The sequence below is a fragment of the Rana temporaria genome, chromosome 1 (genome assembly GCF_905171775.1).
Source record: "Rana temporaria chromosome 1, aRanTem1.1, whole genome shotgun sequence".
Lineage (NCBI taxonomy): Eukaryota > Metazoa > Chordata > Amphibia > Anura > Ranidae > Rana > Rana temporaria.
The window spans coordinates 376,579,008-376,596,786 of NC_053489.1; the positions used below are offsets into that span (position 1 = coordinate 376,579,008).

Genomic DNA, 17,779 nt, shown 5'->3' on the forward strand with positions numbered 1-17,779 from the left:
CCGCACGCATGCTTGGGAGAGACGACATTGTGGCTACAGCCACTCAAAGGGCTGGAGCCGCAATACCCGGAAGATATGCCGAGGTAACAGGTCAGCTACCTCGGCGTGGAACAGGTGAGTTACCGATGCCTCGTTTTAAGGCAAGTATTTCATAATGAGCTAGTATGCGGTGTATACTAGCTCATTATGCCTTTTGCTTTACAGGGGTAAAAAAAAAAATAATAATCTGAGGGTATACAACCGATTTAAAGCGGAGTTCCACTTTTTTTTTTTTTTTTTAAGTCTGCAGCTGCTGACTTAAAAAAAGGACACTTACCTGTCCATGGCGCCCTCGATGTCAGCACACAAAGCTGATCTGTGCCTCAGTTCTCAGGTGGAGGCACCGCCATCTTCGGGAAGGGAATCAGGAAGTGAAGCCTGATTATAAGGCTTCACAGCCTGGTTCCCTTCTGCGCATGTGCGACTCGCGCTGCACGATCCCACTGGTCCCTGCTGTCTTCTGGGACCCGTGTGTCTCCTAGAAGACAGCAGGACGAGACAGAGGAGGCGACGGACATGACGTAGATAGCAGCGGGTGGCTCGGCTATCTATGCCCAGAAGTGGGAGCAAAATACCTCCAAGACAGGTATCTGCTCCCCCCTGAAAAGTGCAAAATGTGACACCAGAGGGGGGATTCCGAAAAGCGGAAGTTCCATTTCTGGGTGGAACTCCGCATTAAAACCAATGCCGCACTGTACACCAATAAAAAATCCAAAACTGCATGCAAACAAAATCTGTATAGTCCAAAAAAATAGTGCTGTGCAATAATTGTTCATACAAATGTATACAGTGGGTTGTGCATAAAGTGCATATATTGAACATGAATTACTTGTACAGGTGTAACACAATTCATAGATATAAACATACTAGTGCATCAATACTGATATTTCATCCATCAATTGCAAATATACAATGATTTTGAATTCTTGTGATGGGTACTCAAAAACCTGTGACTGCACACTCTCGCTCCCCTTGCCATGTGAATCTTCCATGTGACCGCACACCTAAGTTTGTTCACAACACGCTATTGAACCATCTCTGGGTTCTATGTTAATGGAACTTTGCTGGATCCTGAGCTATCTAATGGCAGTTCCTCCATACATATAAAAGAAATGTGGCTCGATATGTTTTATAAATAATAATACACCATTTTATTTAAAACTAGCTTAAAGGGTACTCGCATGATATGGCGCACCATTCTATGAAAATGAAATGTGCAGTGAAATTGTATGTCCCTCCGCAGCTCTGACTGCTTACTAAACTATCCTGTCCCCTCCACAATGCGTGTTGACACAGGAAAAAGGCATGTCTTCCTCAGGGGGATTCCGAGAATCGACATGAGGAAGACAGAACGGTTTAGTAAGCAGTCGGAGCTTTTCCCATCATGGGGAGGCGATACCCTCTGGGGGAGACTTCTGGGTGTCATGAAGAATGGAGCACACTCAGGATCTGTATAGCACTCCGTGGCCAAGTACACTTATTGCACCACGTTCCAGGGAGAGCACGCAGGAACCAGTGCCCGAAGTAAACCATACAGGCAAGTCCTGCAAAGTCAGGGTGCAGTTCCCAAGGTGTGTTTCAGGGTCACCTATCTGGAAACTGCTAGAGTCATGAAGGCATTAAGCAGTCAGTTGAAGGCGGTAATTAAATATGGTGGAAAAAAGTGGGAAATGCTTTTTCTCCAAGATGGTGAAGCTTTTGCCAGTGAAACACCTGATGGTAGTAGCCTGAAACACCGCTCAATATTTTAAGCTGAAATTTTATATAGAGAAGTCAGAGCAGTGACTCATTCACCATAGTGCTCTGAGAATAGTGTGGTAAAAAAATTCCCTGCAATAATTATTTGTAAAATACATAACAAAAAAAAAAACACGGATTAAAACTACCCCAAAACCACAGTTTAACTTTAATACCTACCGTGATCTACCTTCCATTGGCTGTCTGTTTAAAATCTGAATAGGGCCTCTTGCACGGGAATGAATCTTATCATCTACCATGTGCTTTAACCTCTGATAGTAAGTAGGTCCAATAAAAATTTGTGACGTGATTTTACGACCGGTAAATCCATTGTACAGGACCTATTTTAAGATTAAAATGTATATAGTTAGGTTATATGAAGGCCACACAATCCTGCATTCATACTGTCAATTTACACACATCATCTGCATAGAATATGTATATACTGGTATATTTTACAAATACTTCAACAGTTTGTTAAAAAAAAAAAAAAAAAGTCATGTCTGAAAATGACAAACTCTTCCTAGTATTAAACCTAAAAACAAAAAAGGAATATATTGCAGCTTATCAATCAGTTTACTTTTTTATGTACTAGCAGATTTAATGAGACTTGACTAACAAATTAAAGCCAAACTACAGATAACACTTTTTAGTCAGTTACAACTGTTTTTATTCCTTTTGGAATAAAGTTTTTACATTTACTAATAAAAGTAGATTGTAAACAACCCAGTTAGTGCCGGTCAACACAGGGCAACACGATTTACAGCGTGACTTTGCAAGGCGACTTCAGCGCGCCTTATAACGCAACTTCAAGTCTCAAGTCGCCTCCAGGACAGGCGACTTTGCCTGTGGCCAATCAGAGCCAATTAGCTTGTGTCATCATTTTTGTTCCTGTTCTCTTCCTCATTCCCTGTTGTCCTGTGACCACAAAGTTCTCTTTGCGTTATTTAACCACTTAAGGACCGCCTAACACCGATATACGTCAGCAGAATGGCACAGCTGGGCACAGGCATGTACCTGTACGTCGCCTTTAAGAGCCCAGCCTTGGGGCGCGCGACGCGGTCCGGACCCGATCGCCGCCGGTGTCCCATGAACGGGTCACAGAAGCTGAACAGAGAGGTGTGTGTAAAGACACCTTCCCCGTACTTCTGTGTAGCAGTGACACTGATCGTCTGTTCCCTGATATAGGGGATGACGATCAGTGACATCACGCCTACAGCCACGCCCCCCTACAGTAAGAATCACTCCCTTAGGGCACACTTAACCCCTTTGCACCCCCTAGTGGTTAACCCCTTCACTGTCATTTTCACAGTAATCAGTGCATTTTTTATAGTACTTTTTGCTGTGAAAATGACAATGGTACCAAAAATGTGTCAAAAGTGTCAGATGTGTCCGCCATAATGTTCCAGTCACGAGAAAGAAAATAAAAAGTTTTATTAATAAAAATGCCATAAAACTATCCCCTATTTTGTAAACGCTATAACTTTTGCGCAAACCAAACGCTTATTACGATTTTTTTTTACCAAACATAAGAAGAAGAATACCCAATACTTTATTGGGGATATTTATCATAGCAAAAAGTAAAAAATATTGACAATTTTTGTTTATAGCGCAAAAAATTAAAACCGCAGAGGTGATCAAATACTACCAAAAGAAAGCTCCATTTGTGGGAAAAAAAGACGCCAATTTTGTTTGGGAGCCACGCCGCACAATTGTCAGTTAAAGCGACGCAGTGCGGAATCGCAAAAAAGGGGCAAGGTCCTTAACTTGCATAATTGTGCAGGTCTTAAGTGGTTAATGACAGCTGTCATAAACAGCTGGTTTGGCAGTATTGATGGAAGAGGAAGCGAAGGATGAGGATGAGAAGAAGACGTCGCTACTGGAGCCACCCAATCATTGCTAATAGAGCTAATAGAGAATTTGCATGGTTTTGAAGACAAGTGTGAAGCATGTAATTCTCCCTGCTTGTTTTAGAGATATTGTGTGTGTTAGAGGTAAAAAGGGTTCATGTGTTACAGGCTGATTGATATGTTAATGACCCTTCCTCAGCCAGCTCCCTAGTTCAAATGGTAATTGATTTATTGTGTGTGGGAAGGAGACCGGCCTTACTGTTTACAATGATTAGATAAGTGGCTCATGTTAATTATTCTGATTGCTTCATTGTGGTCAGGCTGTTACACCTAGTAATTAACTCCGCTGATGTCCTTATCTAAAGAAAATGTGTTTTCAGGTCGGCTCCGAATTGTCTGGCTATATTCTGTATGAGAACTCCAGAGTGGGTGAAAAGGGGGTGGAGCTCCCATTGTTCCTTGATTAAGGATTTAGCTTGTAAAACTGTATTTATAACCAGCAGCAAGCTGCCAATAAATCAGTCTTGGTTCCAGCATTCAATCTTGACTCATGTGTGGATGATCCTGTGATGTTCTTGTATGGAGAGGAGGGAATGCTTGACGGGGATATCATACCGATACCGTCACAACAAGTTCTTCAACTATGGATCTTTTGCTAGATAAAGTCTTTATAAGACCCAAAGATTAGATATATATATTGTAAAATTGACCCTAGAGAATAAAATGGCGAATGTTGCTATTTAGCTGAATTGGTTGTTATCCACCTAATGCCAACCATCCACTCTACTCAATGTTACTAAAGTGATATTTGCGTATGGTAGGCTTAAAGCAGTAATGTGTGCGTGTAGCTACCATTGGTTGATATTTCTTATTTTCAATATAGTAATATACGGTACCTTTTTTTTTATGTTTTACTTTGAAAATGTTTATTTGGTTTTCAAAAAGCATGACAGAAAAACAAACAAACAATACAACACATTACAGTGTGTCATGTTACATGATATTTTTTTATTATGTACTGTCTCTTTAATGTCTATCTAGTTTGTCTCTTGTGGCATTCCGTAGTTTCCATGCTGCTCAGTCTCTCCTCCCCCTCTTTTCTGTATCAGTCATTTTAATGCTGTAATTCATCTGACCTGTGTGTATCTTCTATACCTGCATGGAAGAATCGTTCTTTTACCTGTTGTAACTTGCATTCTACGGATCATACGACGAATAAACATCGCCAGATCTTCTCTCATGTGAGTTGTGACTGAGTAAGCTATCTGAAAGGTGATTTGGGATGAACAATCTCTTCAGAGCATTTAGGAACCATGTGCTACTGAAAAACCACATTCATAGCCTTTGCAGCCGATTCAGAATAGTAAAAGAACGTATCCAGCAGCCTGCACAGAGATAACTGCGTCACAGGACAGATCATAGTGAAGTGTAACGGTGTGTATTGCATGAGAATTCTGCATACAACCCCAGCACAGCTTGTTACAGCTCCTCACAGTATACAGACACTCTTCATTGCTACAGTCAAGCCTGTGTACTGCAGGCCATCATGAGTGGAAAGGGCTCAGTGTGTGATGAAATACCACAGCATGCTTCACACAGAGAAAGCCAGGATGAGGACCCAGAGTCCACTGCATTGACCAAACGCTCTGTGAAACCCACTTGGAAGGTTAAAGAGAACTATGAATCCATGAGAACTGAACTAGCAACCAGTTTGAAGCAGATTTGGGATAAAATCCTCACCCACATTGATGTGATTTCATGTCCCAGCCATGAGGTACTGCAACTAGAGGGCGCCATAAAGCATCTCTCTGCTTCATATGAACTGTACCAGACTACAAGCAATAAATATAAAACTATTCTGCAAAGCATCAACACTGAGGAGTCCTTAGAGCAACTTAACAATGCCCAGCTTCTTAATGAGGAAAGAGAAAGCTTTATCCAGCGAACTAAAGCAAACGCAGAAGCAAAATTAATGCTGCCACGGGACACTGTATCTCACAAATCTGTATCCACCAGATGTTCTAAAGGTTCCTCTAGATCCCGAAGTTCAAGGCACTCAACTCTTAGCGAACAGCTAATAAATGCCCGCGCCGAAGCAGAGGCCATCAAAGTACGGGCCGCATATGCAAAAAAGAGAGCTGACATGGAGGCCGAGGTTGCAGTAATGGAAACCGAGGCAGCGCATCAAAAGGCAGTAATGGAAGCCGAGGCAGCGCATCAAAAGGCAGCAATAGAAGCTCAAACGGCACGTCAAAGGGCAGCAATAGAAGCTTTAAAGGAACAGAGCAACTACGAGGCAGCTGCAGCAAAACTAAAGGTTTTGGAACAAGGTATCGGTGCAGATGAAAACGCTAGCGAAAGGGTCAGCGTCAAGGCAGATGTAGAATATCCTTTTGAACGCACTAAGAACTATGTTCTAAACCACAGCAGTGAACACTCAATTACCTCCATGTTTCACGGCAACGCAAGGACTTCACCACATCATCCGGTAAAAGCTGTTCCAGCCACTTCCTACATGCAAACCCACCCCAGTGCAGCTCCCGACTGTCATGCTGATCCCACATATGTCACAAAACGGCACACTAATCCGCAAGCAAGTCGCCAACCTCCTGCTAACAGTACTGTTCCAGACCTTCACCCAACAAGTCAGCTGAATGCCCTTGCTGCACCATATCTTCCCACGTCTCTTTACAACAATACCATAAACAATGCAATCCACATCAACCAACCAGCAACCTCCTATGTAAAGTCAGAGGCAACCGATACAACAGAGTTAGTAAAGTACTTACTTCGACATGAGCTCACCAAGTCAGGCCTAGTAAACTATGACGACCATCCTGAAAATTATAGAAGCTGGAAAGCCGCTTTCAAAACTACAATAGGCGGTATCGGTATTACTGCCGATCGTGAGCTGGATATGCTGATCGGGTTGCTTGGCCCACAGTCTATAGAACGTGTCAAGAGCCTCAGGTCAGTCTACATCGACAATCCAACTGCAGGTCTCACCGCAGCATGGGAGCGTCTAGAACAGACTTACGGTAGTCCTGAAGCCATAGAGAATGCATTGCTCAAACGATTGGAAAATTTCCCAAGGATATCTGGTAAGGACAATAAAGAGTTCCAGACTCAGTGACCTTCTTCTCGAAGTCCAGCTTGCCAAAACCGACCCTAAGCTACCTGGCCTCAGTTACCTGGACACTGCTCGAGGAGTTAACCCTATCATTTGCAAGCTTCCGCATGGCCTACAAGAAAAGTGGATCCCAGTTGGGTCATCATACAAACGGGAAAACAAGGTTTCCTTTCCCCCGTTCTCCTACTTCTGCAATATCGTCAGGAACATTGCTGACACCAAGAACGATCCTAGTTTTGCATTCAGTGAGTTCAATACTCCCTCACCTAAAGGTGACAACCTACATACTAGCTACAGGAACCGCAGAGGTCCCGTGTCTGTTAGGAAGACAGACATTATTCCCACTCCCGCCTCAAACAAGAGCGGCAAGATCGAAAACCCAAACCGATTATGTCCCATCCACAAGAAGCCTCATCCCCTCAAAAAATGTATCGGTTTCAGAAAGAAGCCCCTACAAGAACGAAAGGAACTCCTAAAGACTTTTGGGGTATGTTATAGATGCTGTGCTTCCACCGATCACTTTGCCAAGGAATGTAAAACTCCTATCAAGTGCATAGAGTGCGGTTCCGAGGACCATGTGCAAGCACTCCATCCCCTTGAGTCCAATCCTTCACAACATGCAGACCTTCCTCCTGGGCAGAACCACAGCGGGAAGAGTACAGATCACGTACCTAATTCCACCATGGTATTTTCTTCGTGCACTGAAGTCTGTGGGGAAGACCACTGTGACAAATCTTGCGCTAAAATATGCCTAGTGAATATTCATCACAAGGATCAGCCAGAAAAGACTTTAAGGGTGTATGCTATCTTAGATGATCAAAGCAATCGATCTCTTGCACGATCCGAACTGTTCGATCTATTTTGCACAAAAGGAGAGGTTCACCCTTACACCTTAGGCACTTGTAGTGGAACTACAGAGGTTTTTGGAAGAAGGGCTCATGGATTTATTGTGTCCTCCCTAGAAAATAACCTACAATTACCCTTACCTACACTTGTAGAGTGTAACCAGATACCAGCCAACAAAGAAGAAATACCTACACCAGAAGTTGCCTTCTACCACCCTCATCTAAGGTCAATAGCAAGTGAAATCCCACCACTTGACAAAGATGCTAAAATCCTTCTTCTGCTGGGAAGAGATATTCTAAGGATCCACAAGGTACACAGGCAGGTCAGCGGACCTCCAGAGGCCCCATTCGCCCAGTACCTGGACTTAGGCTGGGTCATCATAGGCAACGTCTGTATAGGCAAAATGAAAAGGCCTACTAACATTTCTTCATTCAAGACAAATGTATTGCCAAATGGTCGTAATACTCACTTTGAGCCATGCCCACATCACTACTGGGTAAAGGAGAAGGTAACTAGCTGCAAGTTGCAACATTGCAACACAAACCTTTCCCGCACCTACGATGACAGCTTTGGTTCTACAGTTTTCAATGTAAGCAGTGAAGACGACAAGTTGGCTCCTTCGGCAGAAGACAAAGAATTCCTTAAAGTAATGGACAATGAGTTCTTTCAGGAAGATTCCAATAGCTGGGTAGCACCCCTACCCTTTCGCCTCCCGAGAGAGAAGCTACCAAACAATCTACATCAAGCAGTCAAAAGATTCTCCTCCTTAAAGCGTACCTTAAGCAGGAAGCCAGAGATGGAAAGACATTTTGTGGACTTCATACAGAATATCTTTGATGGGGGTCATGCCGAACCCGCACCCCCATTGAAAGAAGGAGAAGAATGCTGGTACCCTCCCTTCCTTCGGTGTGTATCACCCACGAAAGCCAGACCAAATCAGAGTTGTCTTTGACTCCAGTGCCCAACATGAAGGCTTCTCACTTAACGTGCTCCTCACAGGACCCAACTTGAACAACAGCCTCATTGGAGTCCTAATTCGCTTTCGTCAAGAACCCGTAGCGATGATGGCCGACATTCAACAAATGTTCCACTGCTTCATCGTCAAGGAAGATAACAGGAATTACCTCAGGTTTCTATGGCACAAGGACAACGACATCAACAAAGAGGTAATTGATTACCGAATGAGGGTGCATGTCTTTGGGAACAGCCCGTCCCCAGCTGTAGCAATCTATGGACTAAAAAAGACAGCTCAGCTTGGAGAAGCCGAGTATGGATCCGATGCTCGTCAATTTGTTGAAAGGAACTTTTACGTAGATGACGGGCTCAAATCCTTTCCTACTGCTAAAGAAGCAATTAATCTTCTTACCAGAACAAAGGAGATGCTAGCTGTAGCAAACTTGAGACTTCACAAAATTATATCTAACAGCCAAGAGCTAATGAATGCATTTCACCCCGAGGACTATGCTGCCAGTGTGAAAGACCTCGACCTTGGGTCAGACACACCCCCTATGCAGAGAAGTCTAGGTCTGCTGTGGAACATCAAAGTAGACACATTCACCTTCCAGGTGTTAACCTGTGACAAACCCTTCACCAAGAGAGGAGTCTTGTCCGTAGTGAACAGCATCTACGACCCACTGGGATTTATAGCCCCAGTCACCATCCAAGGTAAGATGTTATTAAGACAGCTTACTACTGATAACATAGATTGGGACACTCCGTTACCTATTGAGAAACAACAAAGATGGGAGAAATGGAGAGGTTCTCTGAAGACATTAGAACAGCTCCAAATTCCACGTTGCTATGCCCCAGTCTCCATCTCAGCCGCTGTCCAGAGGGAAATCCATATTTTCTCAGATGCATCAGTTGAAGCTATAGCTGCAGTGGCCTATTTGAAGACCTCATGAGTTAATGGAGACATACACTGCAACTTTGTTCTAGGCAAGACAAGGCCAACACCAAAACCCGCACATACCATACCCAGACTTGAACTTTGTGCAGCTGTGCTAGCAGTGGAAATAGCTGAAGTCATAAAGAGTGAAATGGACATTAAAATTGATTCCTTCACATTTTACACAGACAGCAAGATAGTGCTTGGTTACATTTACAACCAAACTAAACAATTTAACGTGTACGTCAGCAAGAGTAGAACGTATCAGAAGGTTCTCCTTGCCAAAGCAATGGCATCATATTCCCACTGACCTTAATCCTGCCGATTGTGGGACAAGAGCTATATCTTCAGTAGCTCTCGACTGCTTGTGGCTGTCGCCTCCAAGATTTCTTTCTGAAAACTCCTACTCAATTTCCACGGACACTACCTATGAACTGGTACATCCTGACGATGATAAAGAAATCAGGTCTATGTACACCACACTGCGTACCTCTGCGAGTTCAGAACAAAAACTAAAGTCGCATTGTTTTGAACGTTTCTCAACCTGGTCATCAGCTGTTAGGGCTGTTGCTTATTTGATACACATTGCCCATTGTTTTAAAAGGAGCTCAACTTCAGAATGTCATGGCTGGCATATCTGTACCAACCTCCCTACTGCAACGGAAATTGAGCAGGCGGAAAGGGTTATCATTCACTGTGTACAACAAGAAGTGTACATGGAAGAGTTGCACAGATTCAAAGGTGGAACACCTCTATCAAAAAGGTAGTTCACTATTTAATCTGAACCCTGTAGTCGATGACAATCAGTTGCTACGAGTTGGAGGTCGAATAGAGAAATCTGACCTGTGCAGCAAGGAACAAAACCCCGTCATCATACCAGGTCAGCACCACATTGCCACTCTTCTAATACGGCACCATCACAAACTAATACAACACCAAGGCTGACAATTTACAGAAGGCGCTATCAGGTCAGCTGGCTTGTGGATTGTTGGAATGAAGAGATGTGTTTCTTCCCTGCTTTTTAAATGTGTCAAGTGTCGCAAGTTAAGAGGTAGACACCAGGTCCGTCTCAGGGGCCACCAACCGCTGTCTGACTCAGAACTTGTCAGGTAGCAATGTCAGGAATGGCGTGCACGTGCACGTGAGGACGTGGCGCGCTTGCAGGTGGGGGGAATGAAGAACGATGGGGCTGCCTGAGGGGAAGGACGGACCGCATTGAAGGGAGGAGACGGCTGACGGACGGCTGACAGAGGCCCCTACGCTGCACGCTACTCGCCGACAACCGAGCAGTAGAGCGGAGGTCCCACACTGACACCAGCGTTAGGTGGCGGAGGCTCGGAGCCCAGCATCCGACACCTGGCACTGCGGGCTACGCTGCATGAACGAGGGACACGGGGGAGACTCGGGAGAACCCGGTGAACACCTGGTGAGTAGCGAGGACTGACGAGCAGCGGGAGGACCGAGCAGACCGAGCCCCGACAAGGCACAGAGAACAGAAAGCTACAAAACCGTGAGTTCAGTACTGGGAAATCACCCACACACAGACAGGAAGCACGGAGGTAAGGCAGGGGAAACTCCTGAAGGAGGATCAGATAGGACGGCTAAGGAGCTGGAGCAGGTCTGTTGAATTCTATTCACCTGTCTATTCTATGTCGTGGTCTATATTGAAGTATAAATGAAGCCAGCAGGCACGAGGACTTTCTACTACTGGAAAATTTAATACTACTACTAGTCGCTCTTTTGCTTTTTAACTGAAGGGGACTGTTCCTTGATATTAAGTACATAAAGCCTATAAACTCTATAAAACCTACTTAATTAGAGATGCGCTAAGTGAGGGCCATTTGAGAACTGAGTGAGAAAAGCGCTTTGGTTACAAAGCTTAAACCCTCAAAGTTTCTCAAAACGGAGCTCTTAAACAGATACCTGGGTCTATGATTTCTATGATTTCTGTGCTTGGTATACTGAACAAACGCATGTTATACTAGTACAGACATGAAAATGAATGGTACGGTATGCAAATCAGCACCTGGGGTTATCTGAATTGTGAAATCTGAATTTTATTGCTTTTTAGTTGTTGTCTTTTTCTCTTCCTCTCCCTCTCAAAGGAGGAGAGGAAAAAAAAAAAGGGGGGAAAAAAAACCCTACGATACCCCTGATACTGGCTCGAAACATCATAGAAGAAAAACTACAGATATATGTAAACAGGGGAGGTCAAGTTATTAAAAGGAGATCTGAGAACCAGTGTAAATTAACAAGAGGACCCCCAGATGACTCCGCGTCCTCTCAGTGATATTACACCCCAAATCATTAACTCTCACCCACTTTCCTCATTTTTTTTTTTTTTTCTCTGTTCTTTTTTTTTTTTGTTTTTTTTTTTTTCTGCGCCGCATGCCCTCATGCGTTGCCACTACCCGATTTTTACCCTAACCCCCTGAATCGGCGACTTTTGTAGAGCCGGAGCGAGGGGAACGTAAGGGGTGGGGGAAAAAATATACCTAATTAAAAACATTCGGAAATAAATATATCATTCGTAAGTAATCAACCCCAAATAAGCCTTGCTTTCCAATACGAGAAAGACACGGAAAGTGCGTTTTCTTTAAAGCTGCCTAAATACAGGAGATTAGAAGAGGTGGTGGCTAAGCTGAAAGAAGGAAATAAATATATTAGGGGGGAGAAATAGGGGGTCGAGCTGGGGAAGAGAATCAGAAGAGGGAGGCAAGCAATGCACAGAATGGCGAGTAGATCCACTAAAAGGGGGGCCCCCGAAGACACCAAGCGATAAAATAGCAACAAGCTCCATCAGATCGTTTATGGTCAAAGACGATAGCCCACGAACACAGGGGGCTACAAAGCAACAACAGATGAATAGGGATAAAGAGAAGAAGAAAGAAAACAAGAAACTCCAGGATGGAGACTCAAGAGAAACATCAATAGAATTAAGAGAGGGGATGGCGGAGAGCGACCCAGAAAATAGTAGGACGGATGAACAGCGAGTATCAACACAGCCCATTCTAAAGGGAGAGATGGAAGAAATGTTGCTGAGATTGGAGAATGTGATCAAGGGAGAAATACAAACCCTACGGACAGATCTCGGACATTTACTTGCTAGAGTAGAGTCAGCAGAAGAGAAGATAGATCAGCAAGAAGTAGAATCAAACATTTTAAAAGAGCAACTGGAACAGATGCAATTCAAACAGAGACAAATTATGTACAGACTGGAGGACCAGGAAAACAGAAATCGGAGACAGAATCTGAGAATAAGATCCTTACCAGAGGAGAAAGGGGAGGAGCTTAAGATAATGCAGAACATTTTCAACCCCCTATTGGGACGAGCGCTAGAAGAAACAATTGGGGTAGAAAGAGTGCACCGAGTGGGAAATCCTAAAAGAGTAGAGACAGAGCGTACCAGAGACATTATCATAAGGTTCCAGCTATATGAAGACAAGGACAAGATTTGGAAGAAACTAAGGGGGGCACCCCCGTTAGTGTACAATGGACGAGAGCTCCAGATCTTTGCAGACCTGGCCCCCGATACATTGACAAGGAGGCGACTCTTAAAACCACTTATAAATCAGCTCGTAAATCAGAAAATTAAATATAACTGGGGGTTCCCCGCCTGCCTAATAGCAACGAAGGAAGGGAGGTCCGCAGTATTGAGGTTCCCGGAAGATCTTAAAGATTTTTGTAGCAGATTAGAAATACAGACCCCTGACTTGCCCGGTTGGGAGTAGCGAATGGGTAGAGGTAGATAGAGAGGAAAAGATAAACAAAGATTTGAGTAAGGGAGGGAAGGAAAGGGGAAGGGAAGAAGAAGAGGAAAGGGGAAGGGAGAAGAAGAAGAGAAGAAAAAAAAAAAAAAGGGAAAAGAGAAAAGGGGGGGGGGGGGAAGGAAAGGGGTAGAGAAGGAAAAAAAATGCGGCCCGTACCGTACCCTAGATAGACGAGATGGACCCTCCACCCCCCCTGACTCGAAGTAGTCAGGAGGGGAGGAGAGAAGGCAATCCCAGACCCCACCTGGAGAGATTCGAACCAAGATATGTTAGTTGGTTCGGAGGCCATTAGATGGCCAAGAAGGGGAGAGGGGGAGAAGGGGGGGGGGGAGGGGAGAGGGGGGGAGGGGAGAGGGGGAGAGGGGGGGGGAGGGAAGAGGGAAGGGCAGGGGGGAGGAAGTTCTCTCTCACCAGGACAGCCAATAGGAAAAAAAAAAACTCAAAGGAAAATAAGATGTCAGACTCGAAGATGAAAACAAGGAGGAAAAAAAGATGCCGGTAGTCAAATGTGTATCATATAACGTAAAAGGCCTCAATAGTCCGGCAAAGAGACATAAAATATTGAAAGAATTGAAAAGATTGAGAGCCGACATAGTCTTCCTACAAGAAACCCACCTCTCACTGAATTCAAATATTAGGCTATACTCCCAGGACCATCCAACATGGTACTATGGAGACACGGTCTCCAAGAGAGCGAGAGGAGTGGCGATTGGAATCGCCAAGGGGACGCGGTTTAAATTATTGAGTAGAATGATAGATCCAGAAGGGAGGTTCCTGTTTTTAAAAGGGAGGATTGAAGAGATGGAATACACCCTTGTAAATATATACGCTCCGAACGATCGCCCTATAAAATACGTTGCTGAGATACTGGGGAAGTTAAAAGACTTTCGTACAGGAAAGGTAATTTTGGGAGGAGACCTAAATTTCTGCATGGACCCAAAAATGGACAAGACACCACCGACACAGGAAATTAAGAATACACAGATAAGAAAGTTAAAAAAAAAGCCTCTATGGAAACCAATTGGTGGATATATGGAGAACTTTAAATCCCGAACAGAGAGACTACACGTTTTATTCATCGGTACATGGAAGCTATTCCAGAATCGACTACTTTTTAGTAGATCATAACACCCTAGAAATGGTAGTTGAAACCAAAATTGAATCGATCACATTATCCGATCATGCCCCAATTAGCATATCCCTGAAAATAGAGGGAAACCAGAAGCCAAGACAAATCTGGAGACTCAATGAGGAGTTACTGATGGAGGAATCCAGTTTAACAAGGATAAAAAAAGATCTTGAAGAATACTTTAGGCTAAATGACATAGAGGGAACATCGACAGCAACAATATGGGACGCACACAAAGCGGTAATAAGAGGGACCCTAATATCGGAAGGAGCAAGGAAAAAAAAAAAAAGCCGCAAAAAAGACGAGTTAATCACGGAAATATTCAAATTAGAACAGAAACACAAAATAACGGGAATGAAACAAGAACTATACCAGGACTTGGTGAATAAACGAAATGAACTTAAAGAACTTATGGACCAGGAAACAAGAAGAGAGTTCAACCTCATCGCAAAGGAAAGATACAAATGGGGAAATAAAACACATAAACACCTAGCCAGGATGGTCCAGAAGAAGAAAACAAGGAACTATATAGAGAGGATCAAAAAAGAAAACGGACAGGAGGCACATACAACAAAAGATATTGCCGAAACTTTTAGAGCTTATTATGAAAAGCTATACGCAGTCGAACAGACAATCCGATCAGAGGAGGAGAAAAAAGATAAGACCTTAGAATTCCTTAATGCAGCTGGACTGACAATAATGAACCAAAATGACAGCCTGATAATGGACAGACCAATTACAGAAAAAGAAATTCAAACAGCCTTGAAAGGATGTGCGTTGGGTAAAAGTCCGGGGCCAGATGGCTTTACGGCCATATATTATAAAAAATGTAAGGAGATTCTCCTGCCAGTACTATGCAGATATTTTAATGGCTTAGGAGGAGATTTCGGCATGAGCAGAGAGGCCTTAGAGGCTATTATTACAGTCATACCAAAGGAAGGCAAAGATATCAAAAGCTGCTCCGGGTATAGACCGATCTCTCTCCTGAATATCGATACGAAATTGTTTGCGAAAGTATTGGCAGAGAGAATCAAACAGAATATGGTAGAACTAATTCACCCCGACCAGACAGGTTTTGTCCAGGGGAGGGAGGGAAGAGACAATGGCGTCAGAGCCCTTCTGATTCTTCAAAAAATCAAAGAAAATGGATCCCCAGGTCTATTCCTGTCGATAGACGCGGAAAAAGCGTTCGACAGGGTAGACTGGGGATTCATGATACAAACTTTGGACAGAATGGGTTTCGGACGGAGGATGTTAGAATGGATTAAGACCCTTTACCGATTCCCAACGGCCAAGATAAAAGTAAATGGTAGCCTCTCAGAATCCTTTATAATGAAGAACGGAACAAGGCAGGGATGTCCATTGTCCCCCCTTTTGTTCGTCTTGTCTCTTGAACCTTTCCTGGCTAAGATCCGTAAAAATGTAGACATCGAAGGAGTGAAGACAGAGGAGGAGGAACACAAGCTATCAGCATTCGCAGATGACGTACTTTTTTACTTAGTGAACCCCATAACATCAATCCCAAAGTTGCTGATCTTATGTAAGCAATATGGGGAAATTTCAAACTTTAAATTAAATGTTACAAAAACAGAAATATTAAACGTAAATATAAATAGGATAGAGGAAAGACTATTAAGATCAACTTTTCAATTCCCCTGGAGGAGGGAAATTAAATATTTAGGAATTCGACTAGCAAGTACTATAAAAAAAAATATATCAAAATAATTACATACCTCTCCTGGATGAAATAAAGGCTGAAATAAAAAGGGTAAAAAATAGACCCATATCCTGGATAGGGCGAATAAATTTCTGTAAAATGGTCCTACTACCCAAAATTGTATATAAATTCCAAATGATCCCTATTGCTCTTCCAAGATCTATGTTTAACACACTGAAAAAAATAATCATGAATTATATATGGAACTACAAGAAGCATCGAATCTCCTTACAGACTCTGAAATAACCGAAGTCCAAGGGAGGGCTCGCAGTACCGGACATTAAAAAATATTATGAGGCGGTCATAATATCGAGAGTGGTGGAGTGGGCCAGGGTCAACAAAGAAAAAAGGTGGGTAGGTCTGGAAAACACACTATCAAAGGTGAAGCTTGAAGCTATAATATGGAATCCCCCCCAATTTAGAGAATTAAGCACGAAAACACATGAGATTACTAAAAATGCACTTAAAGTATGGAACACGGTTTATAAAAAAAACAGAGAAGGACTTTAATTCACCCCTTATAGCACTGAAAAATAATGATTATTTCGCACCAGGGAAAACACAAGTGGGAGGAAATTGGATAAAGAAAGACACGGCACAATTAAAGGATATAATTAAAGACGGACACTTGATAACACTTTTAGAACTAAAACAAAAAAAAAGTTTGATGGATATCAACGATTGGAGGTATCAACAGCTCAGTCATTTTGTGCAAAAGTTAACACCTCCACTGAGATCAGGTGACCAGTTAACGGAGATGGAAAAATTATGCTCTACAGAGACCTCTAAAGGCACCATCTCAAAGGTGTACAGGATCTTGGTGGAGAATGGCGAGCGGGAGATTCCACCATTCATTGAAAAATGGGAAAGGGAACTTGGAATACACCGGGATAGGACCCAACTAAAGAAAATGTTGAAACTGGTACACTCCTCCGCGGTAGATAGCCAAACCGCTGAAATGAACTACAAATGTATTGCTAGATGGTACATAACACCGAACAAATTACAGAAATTTAAAGAAGACCAATCAGGATACTGCTGGAGGGGATGCGAGACCCCAGGAACCATGGCCCACCTTTGGTGGGAATGTCCCAAAATAAAGAGATTCTGGGAGAAGATATTGGAACTTATAGAAGCAATTACAAAAAGTAAAATAAAGAAGGACCCATGGACCATTCTTTTTCATGGAGGGGAAGAAGGGATCAAAAAATACAAGGACTCCCTGGTACCGCATTTGTTAAACGCGGCAAAGAAGCTAATTCCTAGAAAATGGCAAGAGATAGAATGCCCCATGATATGGGAATGGATTGACGCGGTGGAACAAACATACTCGATGGAAGAACTAAGGGAAGGAATAGAAGGGAACAACAAGGGTCAAAGCAAGAAATGGGAAGGATGGAGAGCTTTTAAGAGGTCTTGGAGCTATGTCGAAAATTTAAGGGCTGACACTTGAGATTCCGGAAGAGATAGATAAAGAGGCTGGCGTGGTGAGAGGGAAGACCTGGGGAGGGGAGGGAAAGGGAACAAAAATGGGAAAAAAAGATAGGAAATTTTGAATCTTGTTAAAACAAACACATAAAAATTATACTACAACAAATTATTAAATTTAAAAAAAAGAGAAAATAATGATAAGAAATATACACAAAAAAAAAAAAAAAACGCAAGATAAAACT

The 17,779-nt window shown here is 43.1% G+C and overlaps 1 protein-coding gene across 1 annotated transcript in view; it reads right to left on the reverse strand.

The window, feature by feature from the left end:
• Positions 1-17,779, reverse strand: part of POLR2B (RNA polymerase II subunit B) — a 601,249-nt gene that overhangs the window by 91,601 nt on the left and 491,869 nt on the right. The window contains 1 exon segment of the mRNA XM_040322519.1: positions 1,957-2,117. Within this exon segment, the coding sequence (XP_040178453.1) occupies positions 1,957-2,117 (161 nt within the window).